Raw genomic sequence first — 20897 nt, 5'->3', positions numbered from 1 at the left:
ACCTTTAGTTCAGGCTGTTGCTGCTGTAGTTGAGTCTGCCTCTACCTTTAGTTCAGGCTGTTGCTGCCTATAGTTGAGGCTGCCTCTACCTTTAGTTCAGGCTGTTGCTGCCTGTAGCTGAGGCTGCCTCAAGTTAATTCTGTTGCTGTCTGTAGTTGAGGCTGCCTCTACCTTTAGTTCATTCTGTTGCTGTCTGTAGTTTAGGTGGCCTCTACCTTTAGTTCAGTCTGTTGCTGCCAGTAGTTGAGTCTGCCTCTACCTTTAGTTCAGGCTGTTGCTGCCTATAGATGAGGCTGCCTCTACCTTTAGTTCATTATGTTGCTGCCTGTAGTTGAGTCTGCCTCTACCTTTATTCATTCTGTTGCTGCCTGTAGTTGAGGCTGCCTCTACCTTTAGTTCAGGCTGTTGCTGCCTGTAGTTGAGTCTGCCTCTACCTTTAGTTCATTCTGTTGCTGCCTGTAGTTGAGTATGCCTCTACCTTTAGTTCAGGCTGTTGCTGCCTACAGTTGAGGCTGCCTCTACCTTTAGTTTAGGCTTTTGCTGCCTGTAGTTGAGGCTGCCTCTACCTTTAGTTCATTCTATTGCTGCCTATAGTTGAGGCTGCCTCTACCTTTAGTTCATTCTGTTGCTGCCTGTGGTTGAGTATGCCTCTACCTTTAGTTCAGGCTGTTGCTGCCTATAGTTGAGGCTGCCTCTACCTTTAGTTCAGGCTGTTGCTGCCTGTAGTTGAGGCTGCCTCTACCTTTAGTTCATTCTATTGCTGCCTGTAGTTGAGGCAGCCTCTACCTTTAGTTCATTCTGTTGCTGCCTGTAGTTTAGGCTGCCTCTACCTTTAGTTCATTCTGTTGCTGCCTGTAGTTGAGGCTGCCTCTGCCTTTAGTTTAGGCTGTTGCTGCCTATAGTTGAGTCTGCCTCTACCTTTAGTTCATTCTGTTGCTGCCTGTAGTTGAGTATGCCTCTACCTTTAGTTCAGGCTGTTGCTGCCTATAGTTGAGTCTGCCTCTACCTTTAGTTCATTCTGTTGCTGCTTGTAGTTGAGTCTGCCTCTACCTTTAGTTCTTTCTGTTGCTGCTTGTAGTTGAGGCTGCCTCTACCTTTAGTTCAGGCTGTTGCTGCCTGTAGTTGAGGCTGCCTCTACCTTTATTTCATTCTGTTGCTGCCTGTAGTTGAGGCTGCCTCTACCTTTAGTTCAGGCTGTTGCTGCCTGTAGTTGAGCCTGCCTCTACCTTTAGTTCATTCTGTTGCTGCCTGTAGTTGAGTATGCCTCTACCTTTAGTTCAGGCTGTTGCTGCCTATAGTTGAGGCTGCCTCTACCTTTAGTTCAGGCTGTTGCTGCCTGTAGTTGAGGCTGCCTCAAGTTAATTCTGTTGCTGTCTGTAGTTGAGGCTGCCTCTACCTTTAGTTCATTCTGTTGCTGTCTGTAGTTTAGGTGGCCTCTACCTTTAGTTCAGTCTGTTGCTGCCAGTAGTTGAGTCTGCCTCTACCTTTAGTTCAGGCTGTTGCTGCCTATAGATGAGGCTGCCTCTACATTTAGTTCATTATGTTGCTGCCTGTAGTTGAGTCTGCCTCTACCTTTATTCATTCTGTTGCTGCCTGTAGTTGAGGCTGCCTCTACCTTTAGTTTAGGCTGTTGCTGCCCGTAGTTGAGTCTGCCTCTACCTTTAGTTCATTCTGTTGCTGCCTGTAGTTGAGTATGCCTCTACCTTTAGTTCAGGCTGTTGCTGCCTACAGTTGAGGCTGCCTCTACCTTTAGTTCAGGCTGTTGCTGCCTGTAGTTGAGGCTGCCTCTACCTTTAGTTCATTCTATTGCTGCCTGTAGTTGAGGCTGCCTCTACCTTTAGTTCATTCTGTTGCTGCCTGTAGTTTAGGCTGCCTCTACCTTTAGTTCATTCTGTTGCTGCCTGTAGTTGAGGCTGCCTCTGCCTTTAGTTTAGGCTGTTGCTGCCTATAGTTGAGTCTGCCTCTACCTTTAGTTCATTCTGTTGCTGCCTGTAGTTGAGTATGCCTCTACCTTTAGTTCAGGCTGTTGCTGCCTATAGTTGAGTCTGCCTCTACCTTTAGTTCATTCTGTTGCTGCTTGTAGTTGAGTCTGCCTCTACCTTTAGTTCATTCTGTTGCTGCCTGTAGTTGAGGCTGCCTCTACCTTTATTTCATTCTGTTGCTGCCTGTAGTTGAGGCTGCCTCTACCTTTAGTTCAGGCTGTTGCTGCCTGTAGTTGAGTCTGCCTCTACCTTTAGTTCATTCTGTTGCTGCCTGTAGTTGAGTATGCCTCTACCTTTAGTTCAGGCTGTTGCTGCCTATAGTTGAGGCTGCCTCTACCTTTAGTTCAGGCTGTTGCTGCCTGTAGTTGAGGCTGCCTCTACCTTTAGTTCAGGCTGTTGCTGCCTATAGTTGAGGCTGCCTCTACCTTTAGTTCAGGCTGTTGCTGCCTGTAGTTGAGGCTGCCTCTACCTTTAGTTCAGGCTGTTGCTGCCTATAGTTGAGGCTGCCTCTACCTTTAGTTCAGGCTGTTGCTGCCTGTAGTTGAGGCTGCCTCTACCTTTATTTCATTCTGTTGCAGCCTGTAGTTGAGGCTGCCTCTACCTTTAGTTCAGGCTGTTGCTGCGTGTAGTTGAGGTTGCCTCTACCTTTATTTCATTCTGTTGCTGCCTATAGTTGAGTCTGTTTCTACCTTTAGTTCAGGCTGTTGCTGCGTGTAGTTGAGGTTGCCTCTACCTTTATTTCATTCTGTTGCTGCCTATAGTTGAGTCTGTTTCTACCTTTAGTTCAGGCTGTTGCTGCCTGTAGTTGAGGCTGCCTCCAGGGCCGTCTTAACGGCAGTGTAGGCCCCTGGGCACAGCAATGCATTGGGCCCCCTACCCATCCTCCAGCGGTAGGGGTGGGGGGGTGCTATCAGCGGCAGCTTTGATGTCCCGTGGGTGGTAGGGGGTGTTTTATCTTCCGCTCAGCATGTAGGACCTGGAGCAGTAATTTCTGATAATTGCTCCTTTACTGCACAGATGGGGCGGGAGGGAGAACACTAAACTGTAGAAGAGGGCATTGGGCTGAATGAAGGGGCCCCGGTACATGACTTCCAGGATGGTAGGGGGTGTTTAATACACAGGGGAGGGATGGATAGTGGAGTAGGCTTAATATTCATCATTTTCTGGTGGGAGGGCAGCTTGCTTGACTGCAGATATCTCAAGTTCCTGAAAATATATTTCTTTGTTTTGAATGGGATAAAAAACTAGAGATTCCCACCTTTCAGAAGGTTTTGGGGACTTGGGATTCAGAGTTCAGGAACCAGAGCAATCCTCCAATGAATATATAAAACTGTATACCAGGCGCGTGGAGCTGGAGCAGGGACCAGCTGCTGGAAGGCTGATATCTCTGGTTCTGGGCACAGTAGAGACAAGCTGCCAGCGTCCAGCAAAAGGGGAGAGTCACAGCTTTTGGATTATAACCTCAGAAAAACTCTAAGTCAGACAGAACCTGAGATATCTGGCTGGGAAGAGCAATTAACAGGCTCGGATGGGGACCACTGCTTTCACGTTGGATATCTCCGGTTCCCCAAGGCCGATTTTCAAAAATCTGGTACCCCTGGAAAGAGGGGACCCTCAGCTATCAGCCAAGGGCCCTTATACTCCTGGGGCCCTTGGGCAAGAGCCCATTGAGCCCACACGGAAAGACGGCCCTGGCTGCCTCTATCTTTAGTTCAGGCTGTTGCTGTGTGTAGTTGAGGCTGCCTCTACCTTTAGTTCAGGCTGTTGCTGCCTGTAGTTGAGGCTGGCTCTACCTGCAATTTATGTTTTTTCCATTTGTATTTAAGGCTGTCTCTAGTGATACTCCATGCTGTTTTCTACCTCTACATGAAGCTGTCTCTCCCTGTAGTTAAAGTGTCTCGTTTTGCAGTTCCAGTTGCCTTTACCTGTAGTTTAGTCAGTTTCCACCTAGCTGAGACTATCTGGGGTTCCATCAATCTCTAAATGTAGCCATTTGTGTCTGGCCTCCATGTGGTTGAGTGTACCTGTCCTGTACATCATCTCTTCTTGTGGTTCACTCTTGTATCCACACAGCGACTACTTACCTGCTAAAAGGTAGGGCGCTCGGATCTCTAGATGGAAGGTAAGTTCATATTCTATGGCGTTGACGGCTTCTGTCTCCAGTAAGGTGGCCAGGCAGAGCTTTTTGCTGCCTCCCGACAGCCCGGCCTCTCTCCTACGAACAAATACCAGATCTGAGTCTAGAGTCCAATAACCAATGTCTTGTGGTGATACCATATGGCTCACCAACTGTGATAGAACTATACGTCCCATCACGTAAGTCATGATGCTGGGATTTGTAGTTCTACCACATCAGGAGAGCCAGAAGCAGTATACCTCTGAACAATAGAATGACAAGTTAGTGATACAACTTAATGCGGTGTGTAACAATGATATTATTCTTACAATCGCTGGGGGGTCACTGTTGCCAGGGAGCCCTCCGGGGTGCAGTGCGACACTCGGGGGACACAGACCGGAGGGAGAAGGACTCGGACGGCCCCGCTGGAGAGGGTCGGGAGCTCGGAGGAAGTGCTGATCAACACGGATATACTTTCCTGGGCTGGCACAGTTCCAAGGTTGGCCACAAAAATGATTCTCTCCAAATCTTCATCCAGGAGAATCCGCCCTACGTGACAGGATAAAGACAAACACACTGAGACGCATCTCCCGGGACCAGCACAGACATATCACAGGTATCACTAGCTGCATTTGTTCGCAGCGCAGCGATCAGGCTAAACTAAAAAAACGGCAGTTCTGCGCATGCGTATGCGGCGCAATGCGCACGCGCGATGTACGGGCACAACGAACAATGGGGGTAATTCCAAGTTGATCGCAGCAGGAATTCTTTTAGCAGTTGGGCAAAACCATGTGCACTGCAGGGGAGGCAGATATAACATGTGCAGAGAGAGTTAGATTTGGGTGGGTTATTTTGTTTCTGTGCAGGGTAAATACTGGCTGCTTTATTTTTACACTGCAAATTAGATTGCAGATTGAACACACCCCACCCAAATCTAACTCTCTCTGCACATGTTATATCTGCCTCCCCTGCAGTGCACATGGGGGGTAATTCCGAGTTGTTCGCTCGTTATATTTTTCTCGCAACGGAGCGATTAGTCGCTAATGCGCATGCGCAATGTCCGCAGTGCGACTGCGCCAAGTAAATTTGCTATGCAGTTAGGTATTTTACTCACGGCATTACGAGGTTTTTTCTTCGTTCTGGTGATCGTAATGTGATTGACAGGAAGTGGGTGTTTCTGGGCGGAAACTGGCCGTTTTATGGGTGTGTGCGAAAAAACGCTACCGTTTCTGGGAAAAACGCGGGAGTGGCTGGAGAAACGGAGGAGTGTCTGGCCGAACGCTGGGAGTGTTTGTGACGTCAAACCAGGAACGAAACTGACTGAACTGATCGCAGTTGCCGAGTAAGTCTGGAGCTACTCAGAAACTGCTAAGAAGTGTCTATTCGCAATTTTGCTAATCTTTCGTTCGCAATTTTGATAAGCTAAGATTCACTCCCAGTAGGCGGCGGCTTAGCGTGTGCAAAGCTGCTAAAAGCAGCTTGCGAGCGAACAACTCGGAATGAGGGCCTAGGTTTTGCCCAACTGCTAAAAAAATTCCTGCTGCGATCAACTTGGAATTACCCCCAATGTTGTTTTGCACAGGGTCTAGCGAAGTATTTCAGTCGCACTGGTTGCCGCAGAGTGATTGACATGAAGTGGGCGTTTCTGGGTGGCAACTGACCGTTTTCAGGGAGTGTGCGGAAAAACGCAGGCGTGCCAGGAAAAACGCAGGCGTGGCTGGGCGAACGCTGGGCGGGTTTGTGACGTCAAATCTGGAGCTGAATGGTCTGAAGTGATCGCAAGCGCTGAGTAGGTTTTGAGCTACTCTGAAACGACACAAAAAAATTTTTGTAGCCGCTCTGCGATACAACCGTTCGCACTTCTGCTAAGCTAAAATACACTCCCAGAGGGCGGCGGCATAGCGTTTGCACGGCTGCTAAAAACTGCTAGCGAGCGATCAACTCGGAATGACCCCCTAAATCTGTTACGCATTTTTTTCCCCATTTGTGGACCTCTTTGTAATTCCCGCCAATGTATCACCAAATCACAGACTTGACGCGCGATATATGCGGAACAAAGCATTTCATCGCATTGTGGGACAAATTCAACATGAAAATAACGTTGCCATTTGCAGCCAATCAGATCGTCGTCCTCCTGTCGGTGATTCCACATAAGGGAGCCGCAGTCTACTTTTTTTGTGCAAAATATCTGATATCAGAACACAAGAAAGATCTGGGCTGAGACTGTAGATAGGACAAGTGCGGTCTCACTGCCGGAGCCATAATATATATATGTATATATATATATATATATATATATATATATATATATATGTATATATATATATATATATATATATATATATATATGCCTGCTATCTGTAGCTCCGATGTCTTCTCTGCAGGCTATATTATCATTAAACAACTGATGTTTTCTATTATTTTGCACAGCAACAAAAATGCTATTTCTGCAACAGTTCTATGAGAGATCCAGCTGCAGCCAACCAAACTCTCTATATCCTGCGTGGCGCACTCTCCACTTGCTTTGTGTACAACCCTCATTATCTCCCTCTGACTTCAGGGAACAACGCAGGTCTTCCTTAGCAACTACAGAACCTCATTAATGATCTCACAGTCACGTTTCACCCAGGGCTAGAGAGACGAGGCCTCATTTCTACACCACTGTTGTGTCTCTTGGTGGCCGAATAACTAGACGCTCGGAGTAATGGCCTGGAAAATATCGCCGCACCACAACGAGCATTCAGGGATTAAACACAGAAATAATCTGTTTTGAAGAAGGATGTTCGCGAAGAGGCAGATTTTATAAAAGAATATAATATAATTCATGTAAATATTTTATTTTATTAATTTCTTTATTTTTTGTTTTGCACAAATGTAGCTGAAAATATATTTATTGGGTTCGCATAATGCTTCTCGTCCCTAATATGCTTATACACACCCAGACTAACCAGTGACAGCTACAGGCTATAAATACAGCGTGACGCAATATGCTGGCGCTATATAAATAAATGAAAATAAATGAATATAAATGAATATAAATAAATGAAAATAAATGAATAATATGGACTAAAGTACTAAGTGGTGTGCCACAAGGGTCTGTACTTGGACCACTTTTGTTCAACATTTTCATCAACAACCTAACAGTAGGTCTAGAGAGCATGGTGTCAATTTTCCCAGACGGTACCAAATTGTGTAAGGTTATAAATACGGAGGGGGATGCTGAGTCTCTTCAGAACGACTTAACTAAACTGGAAACATGGGCAGCAAAATGGAGAATGAGATTCAACACAGACAAGTGTAAGGTAATGCACTGTGGGGGCAAGACCAAAAATAACACCTACATACTAAATGAGGTAATATTAGGGGATTCTGTACTGGAAAAAGACTTAGGAGTTCACATAGATAACAAATTAAGCAGCTTTGGGTACAGGAGTGCAGCAAAGAAGGCTAATAAGATATTAGCATGCATAAAATGGGGAATTGATGCAAGGGACGAGAGTATTATACTCCCATTATATCATAGGTTCTCAAACTCGGTCCTCAGGACCCCACACAGTGCATGTTTTGCAGGTCTCCTCACAGAATCACAGGTGAAATAATTAGCTCTACCTGTGGACCTCTTAAAATGTGTCAGTGAGTAATTAATACACCTGTGTGCCTGCTGGGTTACCTGCAAAACATGCACTGTGTGGGGTCCTGAGGACCGAGCTTGAGAACCTGTGCATTATATAAATCACTAGTGAGGCCACATCTTGAATACTGTGTGCAATTCTGGGCACCATATTACAAAAAGGATATCCTGGAGCTAGAAAAGGTTCAGAGGCGGGCGACCAAACTAATCAAGGGCATGGAGACGCTGGAATACGAGGAAAGGCTTGCAAGGCTAGGCATGTTTACACTGGAAAAGAGGAGACTAAGAGGGGACATGATCAACATCTACAAATATATAAGGGATCAATACACAGAGCTCAGGAGGGACCTGTTTTCTATAAGATCAGCACAGAGGACACGTGGTCACTTGCTTAGGTTAGAGGAGAGGAGTTTCCGCACATTGAGGCGAAAAGGTTTTCTCACAGTAAGGACAATACGTGTTTGGAATTACCTGCCTGAGAGAGTAGTAACTGCGGACTCAGTCAACACCTTTAAGAATGGGTTAGATAAATTCCTATTGGATAAAAATATTCAGGGTTATGGTGCGTAGGCACGCATCTCCTATACAATAGCCCAGATCTGTGACTTTGTGACTCATTTGCTAACGCTGGGCGGAGTCACAACACTGGGAGGAGTTAGTCAAATGAGTCACAGATCTGGCCAAATCTATAGGAGACTAGGAGCAGAAGCAGATAGTATGGGCATGGCACAGGCAGGGGTGCACACCTCCCAGCTTTCTTCAGGAGCTTTCTTCAGGCAGAAGGAGGGACACAAACTCGGCGAAAAGGGGGTGTGGCTTCACGGGAGGGCCCCCGTTTTCGTCAATGAGGGCGCATGCCCAGCGCTCTGTGAGCTGCTGGCATGCCCCCAGTGGCTGATTATGAGTCCGGGGGGCCCAGGGCACTTGAGACAGGGGAGCCCTATCTCATTGCTGTGCCTGCTGTGGGGTTGGGGCGTGGCCTAATAGCACCCGCGAGGCCATGCCCCCTTATGCAAATTCCAGTATTTTTTTTTTTATGGAATTTTGGCCCCTCAGCTAGGGCTAAATCCAGAGGAGGTGGTCGCTCCCCCCTACACACCCGCACAGGCAGAAGAAAGCAGGGAGACTGCTGCCTCCCTGTAACACCACAGACCTGCCAATATGCAGCAGCGTGTGCTGACTGTAGCACAATGCTGCCGTTGTTGCTGGCAGGACGGGGGGGGGGAGCTTCTGAGCTGGGACAGAGCTACTCGAGCCGGGGGGGCCCCCTAAAACTGTGGGGCCAATGGTACGTACCCCCTGCCACCCCACCCCCCCCTTAATCCGGCTCTGCTGCTGGAACCCCCCCCTTAATCCGTACCCCCTGATGCCCCCTCTCCCTCTGTCTCCACTATTCTCCGCTGCTCTGCTAAGCAGAACAGCGAGTACAGGAGCTTTCCAACTGCCCCCCCCCCCCCCCCCCCCACCGCGGGACACTGCGACCCGCGGGTGGGACAGCGGGACAGACCCCAAAAAATGGGACTGTCCCGCGAAAATCGGGACATTTGGGAGGTATGTGAGGGGGTATGCCGTACAGACAGACGGGCACCGGCTCACTGTGTGCTTGACCCCCCACATCAGCATACTCAGCAGGGTCTCTCTGGCGCGGAGGAGCGTCACTTTCTAGCACACTCCACGCTTCTTAGCTGCAGTTTTGTGGGGCACCAGCCGCTGTGCACTTTCCGTACTGCCTCTGTTATCTCCAGCCCCGGCAACTCCACCGCTAGCTGCAGCGCTGCCACCCACAGTGAGGTGCGCCCAGCTCCTTCACACACTTTAGCTGGCGGGCAGCGCTGCAGAAGTCCGAGCTGCTTGCAGGCTCCGACCCCCTCCTCCCTCCAGCCGCAGCGTCTCCTGGGAGCTAACCAGTCACTCCCAGTCCCCCCTTACCACAGTGCCCAGCAGCCGCGAGGTCCGCGCCACGTGCATGCTATGACCCCCTCCTCCCTCCAGCCGCAGCATCTCCTGGGGGCTAACCAGTCACTCCCAGTCTCCCATTACCACAGTGCCCGGCAGCTGCGCGAGGTCTGCGGTGTGTGACTGAGGGGGGGGGGGGGGGGATGCGGACGGGCAGAGGAAGCAGGACTCCAGCCTAAGAGAGTCAGCCATGCCAAGTCTCCACCAGCAGCAGATCCCAACAGGTTGGAGTGGAACAGCAGCAGCCAGCAGCAGTGACTCCGGTAAGACACATCTGTCTGTCACCACTGTTTTGTCCCTAATACCAATCTCTCCCGTGCCCTGTGTTCTGTCATGTCCCTGTCACCCCTGGCCTTGCCCTGCCACCCTTATCCTGGCCCTTTCACCCTTATCCTGGCCCTTTCACCCTTATCCTGGCCCTGTCACCCTTATGTTGGCCCTGTTACCCCTATCCTAACCCTGTCACCCCTGTGCTTGCCCTGTCAACCCTATACTGGCCCTGTCACCCCTGTCCTGGTCCTGCCGCCCCTACCCTGGCCCTGTCACCCCTATCCTGTCCCTGTAATTTCTGTCCTGGCCCCGTCGCCCCTGTCCTGGCCCCGTCACCCCTGTTCTGACCCTGTCACCCCTGTCCTGGCCCCGTCAACCCTGTTCTGACCCTGTCACCCCTGTCCTGGCCCTGTTACTGCATACCCTCGAACTACCTTTTTGGCAGGTACAGTACCGGCAGCGCCTCCAGACCTCTCCCCAATGCACCACACCTCCGCACCTTCCCCTCCACCACATGCGGCACTCCACCCCTACCCCACACGCTGTGCCTCCAGATCCCCTACACCACCCACGGCTCCCACTCCTCCGCCCCTTCACCACCCACAGCACCTCCAAGCCCCCTCCACCTTTCACCACCCTTATATGTCTCCCCCCACACCTGCCCCCCTCCACCCGCAGCATCTGCAGACACCCTCCTCCATCCGCGGTCCCCCCCTCACCCACCCCTCCCCCACCAATGGCACCCCCGCACCTGCCACTCCACCGCCTGCAGCACCTCCGGACCTCCTTCCCCATCCGCCGCACCACCCGTACCTGCCCCTCCCCTACCCATGGCGCCTGCGGACCCCTACCCCACCCCCGGCACTCCCGCCCCTTCCCATCCCACAGCACCTCCGGAACCCTTCACCCATCCACAACATCCCCACACCTGCCCCTCTCCCACCCGTGGCACCCCTGCCCCTCCCCCACCTGCAGTGCCTCCGGACCCCTCCCCCATCTGCATCCCCCACTCCTCTGCCCCTCCCCCACCCGCAGCACCTCCCGACCCTTCCCCATCCGGGCCCCACCCCCACTTCCACCCCCCCTCCACCCGCAGCATCTACAGACACCATCCGCAGTCCCCCCCGCACCCGCTACATTCTGTACATCGTGCCCTGCAGGTGCTGTTCACGCCGTTGCAAGGGGCTGCGCCTCCTTCACCATCGCACGCCCTTTCATTGTGCAATATTTAACCACTAACAAAGGAATGCAGGTAATACTCCATATAATACAAATATTGAACCCCAGAAAGGCATGCAAGGGATAAGGGGGCGTAGCCCCTTGCGACGGTGTGAAGAGCGCCCGTAGGGCGCGATGAAGCACCTAGTTATAGTTAAATGAACTAGTCCTAACATAAAAATAACTAGTCCTATAATAAGACTGCATAGGAGACCACAAATAGGTTGAACTCGATGGACAATTGTCTTTTTTTAACCTTAGTTACTATGTTACTAAGGTACTAGCAAGCGCCCTGTCCTATTTAGACTTCTAAACTTGCGTTAAAGTTTACTAAGCCTGTCACATCCGCGCAATTGTTTGTTAGCGACATTTCCATAACTAATAATTACAATAACAATATTTCTATAAATACTGTTGAGCGTATTCATACACCTTTAGTTGGACTCTGTCCTGCAGAACTTACAATCTAACCGGGCACAATAGGGAACTATGATACAGATGGAGCGGCGGGTATCCCAGAGAGCCCCCACCAGATAATATTAGCGAACTGGTATTTCCATTAGAGATGTGCAGTTCGGTTCTCCAGAAATGTATCACTATAACTATGGCGGTCATTCCGAGTTGATCGCACCAAGCAACTTTTTTGCTGCTGGTGCGATCAACTAATCTCCGCCTATGGGGGAGTGTATTTTAGCGTAGCAGGGGTGCGATCGCTTGTGCGGCCCTGCTATGCTAAAAAAGTTTCCTGCAAAACAAGACCAGCCCTGGACATACTTACCCTGTGCGCAGGGCCGGTTCTAGCCCTTGTGGCGCCCCGGGCGAAAATAGGGGCGTGGATTCATACAGGGGCGTGGTCAGTTATGCCCCCTGTAGAGTTGTGCCCCCATTTGTGCCCCCTGTAGAGTTGTGCCCCTGTAGAGTAGCGCCGCTTACATAAAAATAAATAAATAAATAATACTACTATCTCCGCTCCTGATTCCTGACCGCTGCTGACCTCCGCCGGTGCCACTCCTCGGATCTCCCATAGCACAGCATAGATAGACACTAGAGGTCAATTATGACACCTAGCGTCTGTGCCAGTCCCACAATGCTGTGCAGTGCGTGATGACATCATCGCGCACCGCACAGCAAAGGTCCTCTCCATGAAGGGAAACTAGACGGGTAGCGTCTAGTTCACTTCACAGCGGGGGGCACTGCCAAACAGTAGCGGATCTTGCCATGGTGCGGCGCCCTCCGGATGGCGCCGGCGCCCTCTGGAAGGCGGCGCCCCAAGCAAAAATCCCGTGTGCCTGTAGCAAGATCCGCTACTGCCTGTGCGACGGATCCAGCGATGATGGGCTCGGCTTTGACGTCAGACATCTGCCCTCCGTTCGCCTGGGCACGCCTGCGTTTTTTTTACCACTCCCCGAAAACGGCCTCCAACAGTCAGTTGACGTCCCGGAACGCCTTCCTGCAGTCAATCTTCTTGCGGTCGCCGCTGCGACCGCTTTCTCCGCTGTCAGCGTCGTTGCCCGCAGCGACGCACGTGCGCATGCGCATTCCAGACCCGATCGCACCGCTGCAAGGAAGTGCAGCGTGCGATCGGGTCGGAATGAGGGCCTATATTTTCTTTTGTGAGGACGTAAACCGCACCCATAGCAACCAACCCACTCCCCCCCCCCCCCCCCCCCCATCCTTCCCCGCATATAGCAACAGAACCATTAGAGGAGCGTTGTCCCGAATTCTCACCGTTCCCCTCCGGAAGTCTCCCGCTGGCCATGCTGCAGTACTCATAGTAGGATTCATCCATTTTGGCCTTGTCTTTAATCTGGACGGTGATGATGCGTCTGCAGATAACGGCCTCAAACCCCACTACCACTGTGTGCTCGTTGAGGGGGTAGACGAAGAGCGCTGGGGGGACGACACAAAGTTACATGTAAATAATCCCATGTACAGTTATTGTTTTTCATTTCCATGGCAACCGATCAGCTATAAGGAAGCATTTATCACGTACATTCTATAAAATGATAGTTGCCGATTGGTTTATTGGTTGCTGATTGGTTGCCGTGGGCAACATCTCCACTGGTCCACTTATCCACTCTGTTCACTGCTTGATACATTAATCCCTAATAGGGGCAGATTTATTAAAACTTGGAGAATGATAAAGTGGAGAGAGAGAGAGAGAGAGAGAGAGAGAGAGAGAGAGAGAGAAAGTGCCAACCAATCAGCTCCTAACTGTCATGTTGCAGGCTGTGTTTGAAAAATGACAGTTAGGAGCCGATTGGCTGGTACTTTGGGGTCTATCTACTAATCCTTGGAGAGAGATAAAGTACCAGCCAATCAGCTCCTGTCTTTTTTCAAACACAGCCTGTAACATGGCAGTTAGGAGCTGATTGGCTGGTACTTAATCTCTCTCCAAGCGTTGATAAACCTAGTCCTAAATTCCTTATTCTCCTTCTCTGTTGATTAAGATGACATAATGGTATTGTGGTTATTTTACCTGTAATGACCACATTCCTCTACTTCACGGCAAGAGTCTAAGAAATAGATATCTGAGTCTGTATGTGGCCATTTCATCATTTCTGTTCTCTTACTTGTTTTTATTTTCTACATAAAATCAGTTCTGGATTCCCTGCATTGTAAGCATTGCAGCTAGTCCTCTACAAATACACCCATAGCAAACATCGCCACCTGCAGGCTGCAAGGGGCAGAAGCAAGGAACTGGCTTTCAACGAGGATTCTGCAACACTGATCCAGATTTCTCCTAAGCAGTTTAATATATAATTGTCGCTAACATGTAAAGTATATATAAGTGTTTCCCATATATCCAGAATAATTGTATGAGATCCAGTACAAGCTGAATGTGAGGCAGAATTCAGGTCTCACCCTACCTACTACACTAGATTCCTCAGTGTGAAAGGGGGACTCTGACTCCTTGTACCCATTGCACTATATTCCTTAGTGTGAAAGGGGGACTCTGACTCCTTGGACCCATTACACTATATTCCTCAGTGTAAAAGGGAGAACTCTGACTCCTGGGACCCATTACACTATATTCCTCAGTGTAAAAGGGAGAACTCTGACTCCTGGGACCCATTACACTATATTCCTCAGTGTAAAAGGGAGAACTCTGACTCCTGGGACCCATTACACTATATTCCTTAGTGTAAAAGGGAGAACTCTGACTCCTTGGACACATTACACTATATTCCTCAGTGTAAAAGGGAGAACTCTGACTCCTTGGACCCATTACACTATATTCCCTAGTGTGAAAGGGGAACTCTGACTCCTTGGACCCATTACACTATATTCCTCAGTGTGAAAGGGGGACTCTGACTCCTTGGACCCATTACACTATGGGGGTCATTCCGACCCAATCGCTCGCTGCAGTTTATCGCAGTGCAGCGACCGGGTCGGAATTGCGCATGCACCAGCGCCGGCGCATGCCGGACGGCCGAAGGCCATCGTTCAGTAGCGATCACCTCTGACTGATTGACAGGCAGAGGCGGTCGCAGGGCGGGAGGGGGCTGGACGGCGGCATTAAGCCGCCATTTAGGGGGCGCGGTCCGGCCAACGTTGGGGGGGTGGGCCGTGGCGGCTGCATGACGTCTCATGCATCCGCTGCCACCAGTGGCAGTGACGATAAACTCCCGGCCAGCCGCAGGAGCTGCGCTGGCCGGGAGTTACTCCACAAATACAAAAGCATCGCCGCTGTGCGATGCTTTTGTATTTGTGCGGGGGGAAGGCGGACTGACATGCGGGGCGGACTAGCCCTGTGCTGGGCGTCCCCCCGATGTCAGGGAAGATGATCGTAGCTGTGCTAAATTTAGCACAGCTACGATCAACTCGGAATGACCCCCCTATATTCCTTAGTGTGAAAGGGGAACTCTGACTCCTTGGACCCATTACACTATATTCCTTAGTGTGAAAGGGGAACTCTGACTCCTTGGACCCATTACACTATATTCCTCAGTGTAAAAGGGAGAACTCTGACTCCTTGGACCCATTACACTATATTCCTCAGTGTATAAGGGAGAACTCTGACTCCTTGGACCCATTACACTATATTCCTCAGTGTAAAAGGGGAACTCTGACTCCTTGGACCCATTACACTATATTCCTCAGTGTGAAAGGGGAACTCTGACTCCTTGGACCCATTACACTATATTCCTCAGTGTGAAAGGGAGAACTCTGACTCCTTGGACCCATTACACTATATTCCTCAGTGTGAAAGGGGAACTCTGACTCCTTGGACCCATTACACTATATTCCTCAGTGTGAAAGGGAGAACTCTGACTCCTTGGACCCATTACACTATATTCCTCAGTGTGAAAGGGGATTTCTGACTCCTTGGACCCATTACACTATGGGGGTCATTCCGAGGTGATCGCACGTAGCAACTTTTTGCTGCCCGTGTGATCAACTTGACGCTGTCTATGGGGGAGTGTATATCTGCATAGCAGGGCTGCAATCGCTTGTGCTGTCCTGATATGCTAAAAAAGTTTTGTGTAAAACAAGACCAGGGTCAGACTTACTTACCCTGTGCGATGGATCCAGCGATGAAGGTCCCGGAATTGACGTCAGACATCCACCCTCCAAACGCCTCCACACGCCTGCGTTTGGATCTTCACACCCAGAAAACGGTGAGTTGACGCCCCGGAACGCCTTCCTCCTGTCAATGTTCTTGCGGTCGCCGCTGCGACCGCTTCCTTCGCTAGCGGCGTCGCTGCTGGCGACGACCGTCGCCAGGCAACAACGCACCTGCACAATGCGGGCACAGTGCATGCGCAGTTACGACCCGATTGCACAGCTACAACGAAGCGCAGCATGCGATCGGGTCAGAATGACCCCCTATATTCCTTAATGTGAAAAGGGTAACTCTGACTTCATGGACCCATTACACTATATTCCTCAGTGTTAAAGGGGAACATGTGCAGAGAGAGTTAGATTTGGGTGGGTTACTTTGTTTCTGTGCAGGGTAAACACTGGCTGCTTTATTTTCATACTGCAATTTAGATTTCAGTTTGAACACACCCCACCCAAATCTAACTCTCTCTGCACATGTTACATCTGCCCCCCCGCAGTGCACATGGTTTTGACCAACTGCTAACAAATTTGCTTCTGTGATCAGGTCTGAATTAGGCCCTAAATTCTTTAGTGTTAAAGGGGTAACTCTGACTCCTTGGACCCATTACACCATACTCCTTAGTGTGAAAGGGGTAACTCTGACTCCTTCGACCCATTACACCATACTCCTCAGTGTGAAAGGGGGAACTCTGACTCCTTGGACCCATTACACCATACTCCTCAGTGTGAAAGGGGGAACTCTGACTTCTTGGACCCATTACACTATATTCCTCAGTGTGAAAGGGGAACTCTAACTTCTTGGGTCCATTACACTATATTCCTCAGTATGAAGGGGGAACTCTGACACATTGGACCAAGTACACTATATTCCTCAGTGTGAAAGGGGAACTCTGACTTCATGGACCCATTACACTATATTCCTTAGTGTGAAAGGGGAACTCTGACTCCTTGGACCCATTACACTATATTTTCAGTGCGAAAGGGGAACTCTGACTCCTTGGACCCATTACACTATATTTTCAGTGCGAAAGGGGAATTCTGACTCCTTGGACCCATTACACTATATTCCTCAGTATGAAGGGGGTACTCTGACACATTGGACCAATTACACTGTATTCCTTAGTGTGAAAGTGGAACTGTGACTCCTTGGACCCATTACACTGTATTCCTCATTGCATAAGGGGGAACTCTGACTCCTTGGAACCATTACACTGTATTCCTCATTGTCAAAGGGGGAACTCTGGCTCCTTGGACCCATTACACTATATTCCTCATTGTGAAAGGGGGAACTCTGACTCCTTGGACCCATTACACTGTATTCCTCATTGTGAAAGGGGGAACTCTGACTCCTTGGACCCATTACACTATATTCCTCATTGTGAAAGGGGGAACTCTGACTCCTTGGACCCATTACACTATATTCCTCATTGTGAAAGGGGGAACTCTGGCTCCTTGGACCCATTACACTATATTCCTCATTGTGAAAGGGGGAACTCTGACTCCTTGGACCCATTACACTGTATTCCTCATTGTGAAAGGGGGAACTCTGGCTCCTCAGACCCATTACACTATGGGGGTTATTCAGAGATGAACCCAGATCGCTGCATACGCAGCCAGATCTGCGTTCATCTCTGCACATGCTGGGGGCCACCCAGCACAGGGCAAGGCCACCCAGCATTTGTGAGGCTGCCTCCCGATGCATCCGCAATCTAATTGCGAACGCATCAGATCTAATGTTGACCCCTGCCAGGCTGTCAGTGGCCATTTTTTTTTCCAGCGCGGCTGCATGTGACGTCACGTAGCCGCCCTGAAAACGGACCCGGTCTGCCCCCATTTTCCCGGCGCCGCCCCTGTAATGCAGAAACTCCACCCCCGCCGGTCAATAAAATTGCAGTCGCATCCACCCCGGCAACTAAATGACCCTCTATATTCCTTAGTGTGAAAAGGACTCTGTGAAAGAATGTGTTTGTTTTGTTGGTTATTTAATGATGACGTCGCTATATCATTGCTGAATGTCCTTCTCAGTATCTGCAGAAAACAGCATAGCACCACTTCTACATCTGTATGAGTACAGAATAATCATCTGTATATATTCTGATTCTTTATGTACTGTGTGATAAGTTGCAGAGTACTACTGCCCATGTTCTGTATGTTTTATATAATTTCTCAGTAGTATAGTTCTCTATAGGAAACAGCACAGTACCACTAGTTCTGTATTCTGAAGGTAATTCTCTGTGCAATATATGTTCCTATTCTGTTTACATGGACAATTACATAGTACCACTGCCCCCTCGTTCTGTATGCTGTATATCATTCTAATATATGCAGGAAATTGCACAGTACCACTTCTAGTTCTGTATGCTGACTTCAATTCTCAGTGCAATATAAGTTTTCCTTCTGTATACACGGACAACTGCACAGTGCCACTGCCCTTGTTCTGTATGCTGTATATAATTCTCAGGAAACTGCAGGAAACTGCACAGTACCACTTCTACTTATGTACAGTATGCTGAATGAATTATTTGTGCAATTTATGTTCCTATTCTGTCTACATGGACAATTACATATTACCACTGCCCTCATTCTGTATGCTGTATATCATTCTAGTATATGCATTAAACTGCACAGTATCACTTCTACTTATGTACAGTATGCTGAATGAATTATCTGTGCAATATATGTTCCTTTTCTGTGTATATGGACAATTACACAGTATCACTGCCCTCGTCCTGTATGCTGTATGTCATTCTCAGAATCTGCAGATGATCTTATTGTAGTAAGAATTGCACAGTATCACTTCCTTGCTATGCACACTGGATACCTTTATCTGTAACAATGATTCTGCATGCATGGATAGCTGTACGGTGACTTTTGGGAATTACCTTCAATAGGCTGAGCTTCTGGGTTGCTGTAGGTGAGGGAAGCAGTCATCCCAAGGGCATAGCCGCTGACACAGGCGCTAATCTCTGCTGCGGTGAGGGGCAGGGGCGCCCCGGTGAATCGGTTCATCAGTCCGGGCATCGTGGCACCAGTCAGCCCTATAGGAAGTTGGAACATACAGAGTATGAGGCAATAGGCTGGGAGATCACCAGGGACTCTGATACCTGGAGAACAGTCGTATTGAGCAGGCAGCAGCTGTGGCTCACTGACTATCTGTTGGCATGCTGGGACTTGTAGTGTGGCATGTGACAATGCAGGATTTAGAGGATCTACGGGTACATTTGTAGCCAGTGTCGGACTGGGGCATGAAGGGCCCACCGGGGGAATGCAGTGATAGGGGGCCATACTTAGGGGTGTGGCCAGCCTACAAAGGGTGTGTGGCCAGCCTCCACAGAGGTTTGAAATAAACAATAGTTTAATGCAGTGTAATGAAACTTATCTACCATGTATAACACAAGTGCACAGTCTGGAACCTGATCCCTAGAGGAAGGAGTGGGCCCTCAGGCAGTGGGGCCTACCGGTGGTTTCCCTGGTAGCCCTGTGGGCCAGTCCGACCCTGTTTGTAGCACTGTGTTACAGGTGTGGCTCCAGCTCTGCCTTTACCCACATTATTCCCCGCTCTGGAATAATATGTGATATTGGCATATGTATATTAGCATCTGACCAATTATCGGTAGACTTCGCATTGCGACATGGCCTCAGTGCGCACGCGCCGAGGTACCTTTGCAGTGCCGCTCGCAGTGAGGAATCAGTCGCAGAGTGATTGACAGGAAGATACCAGTTAGGGGAGGTAACGTGGAGTGTCTGCAACAATGCAGGGGTGTGGTGAGCGTCTTAGGGGGCGTGTCTCTGCGTGCTGCCTTTCCGCGCTGCCACTCAGGCACTCAGACTCCTCGCATTTGCGTGGCGGTTGTTACGGAGGACGCAGTCTGTGTTCACTTCTGGGCAGCCGCTACACCTACTGCTGCTTCGCAGTTCCGTCACTGAAAAGAATCGCTGCTGTGTCGGCATTTCAATCGCATGTGGTGTACCAGAAAGGACAAAGTTGATGATGGGGGGGGGGCGGGGGAATTGGAAGGAACGGGAATTGAATCGAGAGTCATGAATTTGGGGGTGCTTTCCTGGCCTCCTTACAGAGCCCCGCCCCTTGCTGAAAAATAATGTGAATCGCGGTTTTGAACAGCGAGCGGTGGGGCCTGAATGCTGAGAGCTGGGTAGGAGGAGTGCAGCGTGTTGTGTACTTTCCTCCAGTCGCCTATGTGGTGCAGCGATGGCCGGCAATACACGTCTGCATTTCTTGCAGGACTGTGCACAAGCATTGTCTTTTTTTTGTGTGCATGGCACTACAAGTCTCAGCATGGTAGAACCTCTTATTATATTTGAAATGATGGCGTGCTTCCCTATCCCCTCCCCCTTATCCTAAAGTTTGGACTGTCAGACGGCAAAATTGCTGCGCACCCCTCAATTCCCAGTCTCTGACATGTAATGCCACCACTGCGCACGTACAGTACGGCAGGCCGTAACCCAGGCCACAAAGGCTGCAATGGATCCAGAAAAAGAGAGAGCAGACAGAGACGTGGGGAGGGAGAGAGCGAGAAGAGCTGTCAATGTCTATTCTAGTCGGCTTCCCTGATAAATCAGCGTCTCGTCTGCCAGATACTGCAGAGCGTTCAGGGAAATTTATCACCAGCGCACAACCCTCACCGCCGGCTGCCTGGGATCCTTATAGCTTCACATTAAGTAAAACATTCAGCTACAGAGAAACGCTTTAGCTGGCAGGAGGTAAGATCTGATCATCATATTGCCTAATTTATTCCGGCATCAGGGAGAATATTAGGGAAGATGACAGAGGTGCGCAGAATCCGCAACCGCAGGAGCAAATCTACAGTGGTGGCCAAAATTGCGGACGCTTTTAGAAATGTGAATGTTTTTCAACTTGGAATGCTTATAAAAACTGTTTCACTTCATATATCAAATGAAAGGAAATGTAATGCTGAGTTCAACACAATAAACAGAGGTCAAATATTTGCAATACAAGGGAAGTTGGGGGTGATTCCGAGTTGATCGTAGCCCTGCAAAATTTTGCAGGGCTACGATCATGACAATAGACATGTGGGGGGATGCTTAGCACAGGGCTAGCCCGCCCCGCATGTCAGTGCCGTTCCCCCTCCTGCAGAAGTGCAAAAGCATCACACAGTGGCGATGCTTTTGCATTTTA

General features: G+C 49.6%; 1 protein-coding gene across 1 annotated transcript in view; it reads right to left on the bottom strand.

The window, feature by feature from the left end:
- Positions 1 to 20897, bottom strand: part of VWA5B1 (von Willebrand factor A domain containing 5B1) — a 261917-nt gene that overhangs the window by 178288 nt on the left and 62732 nt on the right. Inside the window, exons 2-5 of the mRNA XM_063942155.1 lie at positions 18622 to 18777; positions 12902 to 13063; positions 4428 to 4647; positions 4067 to 4197 (exon numbers count right to left, since the gene is read on the bottom strand). Of these exons, the coding sequence (XP_063798225.1) occupies positions 4067 to 4197; positions 4428 to 4647; positions 12902 to 13063; positions 18622 to 18760 (652 nt within the window). The 5' untranslated portion in view covers positions 18761 to 18777. The remainder of the gene's footprint in view (positions 1 to 4066; positions 4198 to 4427; positions 4648 to 12901; positions 13064 to 18621; positions 18778 to 20897) is intronic.

This window comes from Pseudophryne corroboree, chromosome 10, assembly GCF_028390025.1.
Source record: "Pseudophryne corroboree isolate aPseCor3 chromosome 10, aPseCor3.hap2, whole genome shotgun sequence".
Taxonomy (NCBI): domain Eukaryota; kingdom Metazoa; phylum Chordata; class Amphibia; order Anura; family Myobatrachidae; genus Pseudophryne; species Pseudophryne corroboree.
Note: the sequence above shows the minus strand (reverse complement) of the source record. Positions and strands in the feature narration are given on the sequence as shown.